Genomic DNA, 12,762 nt, shown 5'->3' on the forward strand with positions numbered 1-12,762 from the left:
TCTAGGTTATGGAATATTCCAACCAGGAAATGCTGGTATGACAAAAAGTTCACAATTACTTGCTGTTTGTTGGTTTTTTCTATAAATTAAGGTTTTTAAGGGTTCAATTGTAATATGCAGTTGAAGTTACTAAAGATAATAAGGGAAACATTTCCATATGTAAGGAAAATGAAATGTATGCAAAAGAAGGCATGAGGAATGAAAATATATTTTGTTAAGGGGAAAGAATGTTTTGTCCTAGAGCCAGCTGTTTCTAGATGAAAATATAAGGGACAAACTAATAAGAGTACAGAAAATTGTGGAAGGTTTGTAAAAGGAACTCTGAAAAGGAGTTTTGTATATGGTCAGACTGGGATTAGATTAAATTTGATTATGTAAATGGATTTTGTTATCAAAAGTAGGCTGGTGCAAGACTGGATTCGGTTCCTCTCTGTTAAGAGAACCAAGTTTTCTTGGAGTACTGCTTTTGATAACAGATTGTATGAGTTTCTTTGCCTTTAAGTGATCTGTATTTGTGAAATCTTTTCTCTCTCTGGTTAAGTGAACAAGTATTGTTTCACAGTGATTTTACCAAGTGTTCTGAAACTTTTTGATATTTTTGACAAACTTCCCAAACATAAAATTCTAACTGAAGTTCTTTTGACCTCCAGCTAACTCTAGGATGCTTCAAAGAAATTGTGAGACATCTCAGAAAGGAATGTTAAACTAATTAGGCTTATATGGTATGTTAAATTACTTGAGGAGCATTGCCATTTATTGGAGATAAATCTTCTAAGGTTATACTGTATAGGTAAATGTCATTAGTGTAGATATTCCAAAATTTAATTCCTAAAAATCTGATATGCCCTGGTATAATGTTATTAGTCATAACTCCTAATTATCTTAAAATGTTGTATGTCACAGAAACACCCAAGTTTCTTGTCAATTGCATTGTAATCAGATCTTTAACCATGCCATTTTAAATCTTGTCATTTATAGACAATCACTGTTTTACTCTGATGCTTTTAAAAAATGAAGATTCATAAAAGAAGATTCATAAAAGGAACCTTTGGTAAATACTGTTCCTTATAACCTTTAGGTCATACCCCTGAACTAGGTAAGAAGTTACAAAACTTTAACAGAAAACCTGACGACTTCATCCAGATCAACAGGAATTAATTACATGGGACTAGATGAACTGATGTGATTTATAATTTTATGACTTTTCCTCAAATATAGTGGCTTCTCAGTAAGTCCACCAAATAAAACATAATTCTCAGCTTTTAGGTTGTGCAAATTTTTTAAGTTGATGCCTCTCTCTCTAGCAAACCCAACTGAACACAAAAATCTTTGAATTAGTATTCTGACCTAGATCATAAAATTAATAAAAATGTACTTCATATTTTTAGTGAACAAATGTAAAGAGCTCAATGGAAAAATCAGTTTCACCATCAATTTAAGCAGAATAAAATGAATGTGTCCCTCTCTATTCCCCATTCCATCTTTGCCTAAAAGAACTCTCATCAACTAGCACTATTTTTATACATGGATTAAGGACCAGTAGAGACAAATAATTAAGAAACCTATCCACTGTGTGTGTCTGTGTGTGTGAATGCAATTATATTTGCTATAATTTTTCTCCTTTAAAAATGTAAAACCTGTCAACTACCAGCATGACAGCATAAGGAGCTCCACAAATCTGCTCCCCAGCAAAACTGGAGAAAATTATAAAAACTCAACCATTTAAAGTCTCTGGAAATGGTTCTAAGGGCATATAGCAAAGAAAGAAACATATTTAAGGAAATCTATGAAAATTCAGTAAGAATTTGTGATATCTAAACCAAGACCACTCCCCTCTCACTGCTTCCTAACTCAAGAAAACAGGAATTGCAGACTGGTGAAGCCCAGAACACAGGAGGGCTGCTCCGCCTGCAAATCTCAGGTAGAAGTCTATCTTCCCAGGAAGAGCATGATATCAGCATTTCTTATCCTGATCCCACCTACCTATTGCTAGGGCTAAGTTCTGGGCAAGTAGGGGATTGTAGGGGCTGAGAGGTGGGGGCTCCCCTTTTCTGCCCTGTCCCCACTGCTTAGCCAGAGGCTATCCTGGGGGTAGCACTGCTGAGAATACTGGGGCCTCAAATGCCCTTGTCCTGGCTTATAAGACATTGATTCCAAGCTGGGAGAGGCAAGCTGAGAAGATGTGAGGCTCTTATGCTCCACTTAGCCCTCAGGGCCTAAAGCAGGAGTGTCACCCAGAGAGAAGTGGACCACTGTTCCCACACCAAGCTTTAGAACTTGGCTCAGAGATTGTGCCTGGGGGGAGAGGCAGGCCTTAAAACAGCTCTTAATACCTTCCAAGAGAAAGTGATTTCATTTGCAATAGAGGCTGGGGAAGTTCAAACTTTAGAGCATGCTCAAAAACAGTGAAGGCCGAGGTGAAAGACAAATGGAGGAAATGTGTAGAATCGCTGGAAATACAGACAAAATATGGAGGCCAGCTAGTTTACAGGAGCGAACCTTGGGGGAGGGGAGGTGGGGGGAAAGCTAGGAGGAGCCTCCTGCAATTAGTGGGGCTTAACAGAAGGGTATGTTTAGGGAAAGACACCAAGAGACCCTTTTTAAAACCACTGTCATCCCAGAGTAACTATGGGCATATCCAAGGCTGTGCCAAGGAGAAACATAAAGGTTCAGCACTGTAGGTGGAAGAGGGAGGTGGAATACATTTCACTCAAAAAATGTAGCTGTTCATGAAACATATAAACAAGCAAATAACAACAATAAACCTGGCTTGGGGGGTGGGGGAAACGAGTATGAAGAGTGCTACAATATATTATTGAAAATGTCCAATTTCTAAGGAAAAATTATGAGACATGGACAAAGACAGGAAAGTATGAACCATAACGTATAAAACAGAAAAAAAAGCAGGCAACAGAAAGTGCCTGTGAGAGTGACCAAATGTTGGATTAAACAAAGTATTAAAGGTAGCCATTATAAATATGAGCAAAGAACTATGGAACCATAATTAAAGAAGTAAAGGAAGGGACAATAATCAATGTCCCAATTTGATTGACAATAATAATCAAATAGAGAATATCAATAGATAGATATGATAAAAAGAACCAACAGGAAATTCTGGATTTCAAAAGTGAAATACCTGAAATGAAAAACTCACTAGAGGAATTCAACAGCATATGTGAAGAACAAGAAAGCATTAACAAATTTGAAGATAGGCTGGAAGAGATGATACAATCCAAAAACAGAGGGGGAAAAAAAAAGAAGAAAAATGAACAAAGCCACAGAGAAATGTAGGTCACCAATAAGAATGACAACATAAACATAATGCGGATACCAGAAAAAGAGGAAAGAAGTAATGAAAAAATATTTAATAAAATAATGGCTGAAAACTTACCAAAATTAATTGAAAAACAATCTACAGGAAACTCAATGAACTCCAAACAGAGTAAATGCAAAAAGATGCCCAAATACACATATCACAGCAAAAATGCAAAAACCAAACATAAATAGAAAATCTTGAAAGGAGTAAGAGAAAAACAAGACTTATTTTTTTACAAGGAGACTACAATAAGGTTAATAGCAGAAACTTCTCAGGAGAAATGATGGAGGCCAGAGGCAGTGGGTTAGCATATTCACAGAATAAACCTCTTAACCAAGAAATCTATATGCAGGCAAAGATATCATTCAAAAACAAACATTCCTGAATAAACAAAAACTGAGAGAATTTTTTGCTGGCACACCAGCTTTACAGAAAACACTAAAGGAAGTTCTTGAGGCTGAAAGTAAGTGACACCAGTCGTAATACTGAATCCACATGAAGAAACAACTCTGGTAAAGGTAATTATAAAAGACAAAATAATTGACTATTTCCTTTTCTCTTAAATGACTTAAAAACTAATTATATAAAACAAAATGTGTATATCAAATTGTTGAGACTGTTGAGCCTATAACAGAAATGTAGTATATTTGCCAATAATAGCACAAAGAAGTAGGTGGGAGCAAAGCAGTATTGGGCTAAGTCAATAAATCTAGATGGTAAGTTGAATTCATAGGAATTAAGAAAGACAACCAGAAATGATAAATAAGGTTAATGTAACAGAAATTATAAATATATACTTACTCTCCTTTCTCCTCTAAGCTTCTTTAAAAGTCATAACATTATATAAAGTAATAATTATAACATGTATTGTTGGGTTTGTAACATTTATAGGTATAATATCTATAACATATATACCACAAAAAGAGGGAAAATGGAACAGAGGCGTAAAAGAGTAATGTTTCTATATCTAACTGGAATTAAGTTAGTATAAATCTGAAGCTTATTCTATTATGTTAATATGTATATGGAAACCCCTAGCAACCACTAAGAAAATAACAAAAAATATAGGTAGAGAAAAAAGCCCATGAAATAAATTAAAATGTCACATTAGAAAACAGGTACTCAATGCAAAAGAAAGCACTAAAGGAGGAATAGAAAAACAAAAAAAGAAATGACACATAGCAAACAAAAAAAGACAGCCATCAATCTAGTCATACCAATAATAACATTAAATGTGAATGGATTAAGCAGCCCAATAAATAGGTAGAGATTTTTCAGATTAGATAAAACAATATCCAACCATGCTGTCTATAGGAGACATAGTTTAAATTCATTGATACGAAAAAGACTCAAAGTAAAAAAGATGGAAAGAGATATAGCATATGAACAACAATCAAAAGAAAGCTGAAGTGGGCTATTCTAATCATAAGATGAAACACACTTTAGCAGAACACAAAACACATGAAGCAAAAATTGACAGAAAGGAAGGAAGAAATAACATTTCAACAATAATAGTTAAGAGACTTCAATACCCCACTTTTAACAATGCATAAAAGAACTAGATAGAAGGATCTGCAAGAAAAGAAACAGAAGACCTGAACAACACTCTAAAAAACACTAGACCTAACAGATACCTAAAGAACACCTCACCTCAACAGAATATACATTCTTCTCAACTGCACATGAAACATTCTGCAGGAGAGGACATGTTAGGTCACTGCACAAACTTCACTAAATTCAAAAGGAATGAAATAATATCAAGTATGTTCTCAACAACAGAATGAAATTAGAAATCAAAAGCAGATAGAAATTTAGGAAATTCACAAATATATGGAAATAAACACATTCTTAAATAACCAATGGGTGAAAGAAAAACTCGAAAGGGAAATTAAAAAGTACTTTGAGATGAATAAAAATGAAGACACAATATGCCAAAATTTATGCAGCTAAAATCCTTGCAAATGGAAATTCATTGGTATAAACGTCTTATAAAAGACACTGGTACAAATGTATTATGAAAGAAGAAAATCTCAAATTAATAACCTAATCTTCTACTTTAAGACAATGGACAAAGAACTGCAAACTAAATCTAAAGCTAGGAGATGGAAGGAAATGATAAAGAGTATAAATAAAGGAGCAGAAATTAATGAAACTTAAAAATAAAGAAAAATCAATGAAACCAAGAGCTGATTCTTTGAGATGAACAAAACTGATAAACTTTAGCTAGGTGAAAGATTAAAATTATCAAAATCAGAAATGAAAGAGGAGGGTAAGCTGGGACGAAGTGAGAGAGTGGCATGGACATACATACACTACCAAATGTAAAATAGATAGCTAGTGGGAAGCAGCCACATAGCACAGGGAGATCAACTCGGTGCTTTGTGACCTAGAGGGGTGGGATAGGGAGAGCAAGAGGGACAGCAAGAGGGAGGGGATATGGGGATATATGTATATGTATAGCTGATTCACTTTGTGATACAGCAGAAACTAACACACCATTGTAAAGCAATTATACTCCAATAAAAATGTTAAAAAAAAAAGAAATGAAAGAGGAGACATTACTAACAACTTTACAGAAATAAAAAGGATTATAAAGCAATATTATGAACAAGTGTACACCACTAAATTAGGTAACTTAGATGAAATGGACTAATTCCTAAAAAGACAAATCACTGAAACTGTTTCTAGAATAAACAGACAAACTGAACAGACCTACAACAAATAAAGAAACTGATTTAACAATCAATAAACAATCCACAAAGAAAAGCCCAGGCAGGTAACCTCACAGCCAAATATTTAAAGAATTAATATAAATTCTTAAAAAACTCCTCCAAAAAACAGAAGAGGAGGGGAATACTTCCTAACTCATTATGTGAGGCAGGCATTACCCTGATACCAAACCCAGGGGAAGACAGCAAAAGAAAAGAAAACTACAAACCATTATCTTCTTTGAATATGGGTGCAAATATCTTCAACAACATATTAGCAAACCAAATCCATTAACACAGAAAAAGGATAACAGAGAATGAACAAGTACGATTCATCCCAGGAATCCAAAGTTGGTTTAGTATTTGAAAATCAATTAATATAATATACTTCATCAGATTAAATACAAAAGAGAATAAAAAACAACCACATGATTATTTGAATGGGCATATAAAAAGCATCTGACAAAAAACAACTCTCATGACAAAAACACTCAACAAACTAGGAAAAGAAGGAAACTTCCTCAACTCAATAAAGGACACTTATGAAAACATACTTAATGGTGAAAGAGTGAATGTTCCCCCCACCTCAAGATCAGGAAAAAGACAAGGGCATTTGCTCCATCAATATTGTACTGGAGGTTCTAGCCAGGCCTATTAGCCAAAGAGAGGAAATAAAATGCACCCAGAATGGAAAGGGAGAAGTAAAACCACCTCTATTTGCAGACAAGAAAATCCTAAAGAACCCACTATTAGAACTAATAAGGTTAGCAAAGTTACAGAATGCAAGATCAATACATAAAGTCAACTGTGTTAATATATACTTGCTATGAAATATTAAAAAATGAAATCAAAAGAACAATTCAATTTATGATAACATCAAAAGATTAAAATACTCAGGAATAAATTTAACAAAAGAAGTACAAAATTTATAGTTGGAAAACAAATTATTGTTGCAAGCAATTTCAAAAGATCTTAAAAAATGGGAAAACTTCCCACGTTCACAATCGAAAGACTCAAGAGTTGTAAGCTGACAATACTCTCTCCAAAATGGTCTAAAGATTAAATGAAATCCCTATCAGAATCCCAGCTAACTTCTTTGTAGAAATTGACAGATAATAATATTCACATGGACTTGCAAGGGTCACAGAATAGCCAACAACACAATCTTGAATAAAGGTGGAGGTCTTACCAATCCATTTCTTTAAACCTTAACTACAAAGATACAGTAATACAGACAGTATGGTACTGGCATGAGGATAAAGATATAGATCAACTGAACAGAACTGAGAATCCAGAAATAAACTCATGTGTCCATGATCATCTGAGTTTTGACAAGGATGCCCACATCATTTAATGAGAAAAGAATTTTCCAACAAATAGTCCTAGGACAAGAAAAAAGTTGGATTCTTATCTTAAGTCACATATAAAAATCAGCTCAAGATGGAACAAAGACCTAAATGTTAAGAGCTAAAACTATAAAACTTAGAAAAAAAATAGGGGTAAATCTTCATGATCCTGATGTTGGCAGTGGTTTCTCACATATGACATCAAAAGCCTAAGTAACAACAACAACAAAAGAAATTGGATTATATCAAAATTTAAAACTTTTGTGCTTTAAAGAACATTGCCAAGAAAGTGAAGATGTGCAAGATGGCATCTCAGGTGTATTCTAGTAAACATTTAGGGAAGAGTTAACAACTATCCTGCTCAAGTTATTCCAAAAAATTGTAGAGGAAGGAATACTTCCAAATTCCTTCTACAAGGCCATCACCACCTTCATACCAAAACCAAAGATATCACAAAAAAATGAGAAGCTAATATCACTGCTGAACATAAATGCAAAAATCCCAAACAAAATATTAGCCAACCAAATTCAATACTACATTAAAAAGACCAAAGCCGAGATCAAGTGGGATTTATCTCAGGGATGCAAGGACAGTTCAATATCCACAAATCAGTCAATGAAACACCACATTAACAAACTGAAGAATAAAAATCACATGATCATCTCAATAGATGCAGAAAAAGCTTTTGATAAAATTCAAAACCCATTTACAATAAAAACTCTCAACAAAGCAGGTACAGAGGGAACATATCTCAACATAATAAAGGCCACATATGACAAATCCACAATTAACATCATACTCAATGGTAAAAAAGCTGAAAGCATTTCCTCTAAGATCCGGAACAAAACAAAGATGTCCACTCTCGCCACTTCTATTCAACACAGTAGTGGAAGTCCTAGCCACAGCAATCAGACAAGAGAAAGAAATAAAAGGAATCCTAATTGGAAAGGAAGAAGTAAAACTTTAACTGTTTGCAGATGACATGACACTATACATAGAAAATCCTAAAGATGCCACCAAAAACTACTAGAACTCATCAATGAATTCAGTAAAGTTGCAGGATACAAAATTAATATACAGAAACCTGCTGCACTTCTATACATTAACAAAGAACTATCAGAAAGAGAAATCAAGAAAACAATTCCATTCACAATTGCACCAAAGAGAATAAAATACCTAGGACTACATCTTACTAAGGAGGTAAAAGACCTGTACCATAAGAAAACTATACTATACTATAAGGAAAGTGCATGACAGTAATGAAAGAAATTGAAGACAACACGAACAGATAGAAAGGAATATTGTAATCGTAGACTGGAAGAATTAATATTGTTAAAATGACCATATTCCCCATGGCAATCTATAGTTTCCAAACAATCCCTATCAAATACCAATGGCATTTTTCACATAACTAGAACAAATAATTCTAAAATATGTATGGAAACACAAAAGACCACAAAGAGCCAAAACAATCTTGAGAAAGAAAAACAACCTTGAGAAAGAAAAACAAAAACTGGAGGTATTATACCCCCTGATTCAAAACTATACTACAAAGCTACAGTCATCAAAACAGCATGGTACTGGCATTAAAAAAAAGACACATAGATCAATGGAACAGAATAGAGTCCAGAAAATGGACTCACACTATTATATGAGCAATTAATCTATGACAAAGGAGGCAAGAATATACAATGAGGAAAAGACAGCCTCTTCAACAAATGGTATTGGGAAAACTGGACAGCTACACATGGAAGAATCAAACCAGACTACTCTCCCACACTATGCTCAAAGATAAATTAAAAATGGATTAAAGACTTAAATGTAAGGTGTGAAACCATAAAACTTCCAGAAGTAAACACAGGCAGTAAAGTCTTTGACACTGGTCTTGGTAATAGTTTTTTGGATCTGTCTCCTCAGGCAAGGGAAACAAAAGCAAAAATAAACAAATGGGACTAAATCAAACTGAAAAGGTTTTACTCAGTGAAGGAAACTATGAACAAAACTAAAAGATCACCGACTGAATGGAAAAAGATATCTGCAAACGATATATCCAATAAGGGGTTAATATCCAAAATATACAAAGAACTCACAAAACTCGACATCAAAAAAACCAAACAACCTGATTAAAAAATGGCAGAGGGCCTGAGTAGATGTTTTTCCAAAGAAGTCATTAGGATGGCCATCAGGTACACGAAAAGATGAAACATCACTAATCATAAGGGTAATGCAAATCAAACCCACAATGAGCTATTCACCTCACACCTGACAGAATGACTATTATCAAAATGACAAATATAAATGTTGGTGAGGATATGGAAAAAAGGGAACCCCTGTGCTCTGTTGGTGGGAATGTAAACTGGTGCAGCCACTATGGAAAACAGTATGGCAGTTCCTCAAAAAAGTGAAAATATAACTACCAAATAATCCAGCAATTCCACTCCTGAGTATTTATTTGAAGAAAACAAAAACACTATTATTCAAAAAGATATATGCACGCCTATGTTCCTTGCAGTATTACTGTATATCTCATAATAGCCAAGATATGGAAGCAACTCAAGTGCCATCAATAGAGGAAAGAAGACATCTCTCTCTCCCCCCCACACACACAGGAATATTACTAAGCCATGAAAAAGAATGAAACCTTGCCATTTCCAACAACATGGATGGACCCAGAGAGTATTACGCTAAATGAAATGAGCCAGACAGAGAATGACAAATACTAGATGACTTCACTTAAATGTGGAATATGAAAAACAAAACGAGTGAACAAACATAACCAAACTGAAACAGAGTCATTGATGCAGAGAAAAGATGGCTGCCAGAGGGAAGGGGAGGGGAGGAGGAGAGAAATAGGTGAGGGAGATTAAGAGGTACAAACTTTCAGTTACTAAATAAATGAGTCACAGGCATGAAATGTACAGTGTGGGGAATACAGTCTATAACTATGTAATATTTTCCTGGTGACAACTAGAATTATCACTATGAACATTTTGAAATGTACAGAATATACCATTATGTTGTGTAATAGGAACTAACAGTGTTGTCAGTCAATTATGCTCCAAAAACAAACAAACTCATAGACAAAGAGATCAGATTTGTGGTTTCCAGAGGCAGGGGTAGGGGAAGGGGGAATTAGATCAAAGTAATAAAAAGATATAAACTTCTATTATAAGATAAATAAATACTAGGGATATAACGTACAACATGATAAATATAATCAACAGTGCCGTTAATTATAATGTTATAATATAATTATAACGTTATAACAGTGCTGTTATACATGAAAGTTAAGAGAGTAAATCCTAAGAATTCTCATCACAAGGTAAAAAGTTTTTAAATTTCTTTAATGTATCTATATGCGATGATGGGTGTTCAATGTACTGTGGTAATCATTTCATGATGTATGTAAGTCAAATCATTACATTGTACACTTTAAATTTATATAATGCTGTATGTCAACTGTATCTCAATAAAACTGGAAGAACAAAAAAAACCCCAAGCAAACCAATCAACCAACCAATTAACCTTCAATGGCCTGCCACTGCTTTCAAATATTTAAATCTAGATCCAACATACTCAAAATCTGTATTTTAAATACTTTTCATGATTAATCTCAATACTTTTTATTTTACTCCTTCCCTTCACCTGAAATGTTCTGTGCCTGCTGCATACTACTTCCACCAGTGAATATCCATCAAATGAAATTCTACTTAGTGTTCAAGGTTCCATTTAAAATTTAAAATTCTCTTCCTTCTCAGGTGCCATCTCTAATAGCTCAGACAAAATTTCTTCCTCCTCCTGCTCCAAATGCACTTTGCTTATATCTTTACTGAAGTATTTCATAATCTGCCTTAAATTTTCATTATCTGCTTGCCTCTGTTCATAAAATGAGTGAGTACAGGAATTGTGTCTATGGTCAATGAATGCTTCTTAAATTAGAATCAAATGAGACAATGAGTGTGACAATACTTTGAAAAACATTCCTGTAAATTATGAAAATGGTAATAATCTATTCAGTGGGATTAATCATAGATCATTAATCAAAACTCCTATCACAAACCTATGAACTTAATTATTTCTCCACAACAAATGGCTTCAGTATCTCAAAGTTCATTTACATATTTCAGGACTAACTTTCAATCCCAAAGCTTAATTCTCAATTGCCTTTACACATAGGCGGGACAAAGAAGTTAATGACAACAAAATCATGAAATCATCTCATGCAAACCCTTCATTTTAAAGAAAAGAAAAAACAGGCAGGAAGATTCAGAATGTCTTGCCTGAGGTCATATATTGGCACTTGTTGGTTGGTGCCTACTGCAGGTAAAGAAAATATAATAGACGGGAAGGCTGATTTAATTTTGAGGTAATAATTTTTCTAACAAATTATCAAAATCATCCTTGACTTTATGTATACATAATCTTTTCAAAGTATTTATATAAATAATGACCAAAAGCAACTTTATTATTGCCTTCATGTAGAGAGAGTAAAATTAACCAGCTTTCCTAAGTTCGTTCTTTTAAGTCTCTAACATATACCTGAATCAAAATTCCAATTTTCAGTGTCAAATGCTAATTTTTTCTAATATTCAATTTAAACAGTAAATTTATAAAAAGGACTGGTGAACTCAGAGAATAAATGTAAAACTGTCATGAAATTAAAATCTGTGATAATGTTAGGAAAATAACCATACCACTTTAAGGATAAAATTTATGATTATTCAAAAAATTAATTCCTTTATAGAATTTATTAGTTTCTCTTAAGGTAATGCTATTTCTTTTTTTCTTTCTTTTTTTTTGGTTATGGTATTTCTAATCTGATCAATTTCCTGAGCCTGAAAAAACATTTCACTAAAAATTTACATACAATTCCACTTTTAGGACAACAGTTTACCTTAACATTTGATTTTTTTGAGAAATTCACCACTACACCCCAGCCAAAATCGTCTCCTTCGTTCTTTACCTGAAAAGAAAGTAAAGCAAGTAAAAAGGAATGTTTATGTCCAAAAGGCAATTTAGATATCATGCCCACATTATAGGCTAATAAAACTTTTGAGTTTTCCTGATAAAATGTTTTTTTGAAAGATCACTGTTAAACTTAAGAAAAAGGAAAAAAAAGAAATTAATCCTACAGAAAGAAATCACTGCCAAATTTCAAGGGATTCCAGAACAGTAATAACAGGAATCTCCCAGTTGGCAAATAAATGTTAAAAATGATATGGTGTATTTGTTTGGAGAATATCTGAAGTCTTTTATAGCTAATGAATTCATCCAGGTCTTAAAACTGCGTTATTCTGGGACAGCATTTCATAACTGGAAATATTTCATGTTAATTCCAAAACTGTCCACTTCAATTTATATCCCCCCAAATGAAAATCAGTAGCGATTAAAA

The 12,762-nt window shown here is 33.7% G+C and overlaps 1 protein-coding gene across 1 annotated transcript in view; it reads right to left on the minus strand.

Annotated features, from left to right (window-relative positions):
• Positions 1 to 12,762, minus strand: part of MTREX (Mtr4 exosome RNA helicase) — a 127,018-nt gene that overhangs the window by 43,953 nt on the left and 70,303 nt on the right. The window contains exon 18 of the mRNA XM_082624149.1: positions 12,265 to 12,333. Within this exon, the coding sequence (XP_082480275.1) occupies positions 12,265 to 12,333 (69 nt within the window). The remainder of the gene's footprint in view (positions 1 to 12,264; positions 12,334 to 12,762) is intronic.

This window comes from Mesoplodon mirus (genome assembly GCF_964341445.2).
Source record: "Mesoplodon mirus genome assembly, chromosome: 5".
Taxonomy (NCBI): Eukaryota; Metazoa; Chordata; class Mammalia; order Artiodactyla; family Ziphiidae; genus Mesoplodon; species Mesoplodon mirus.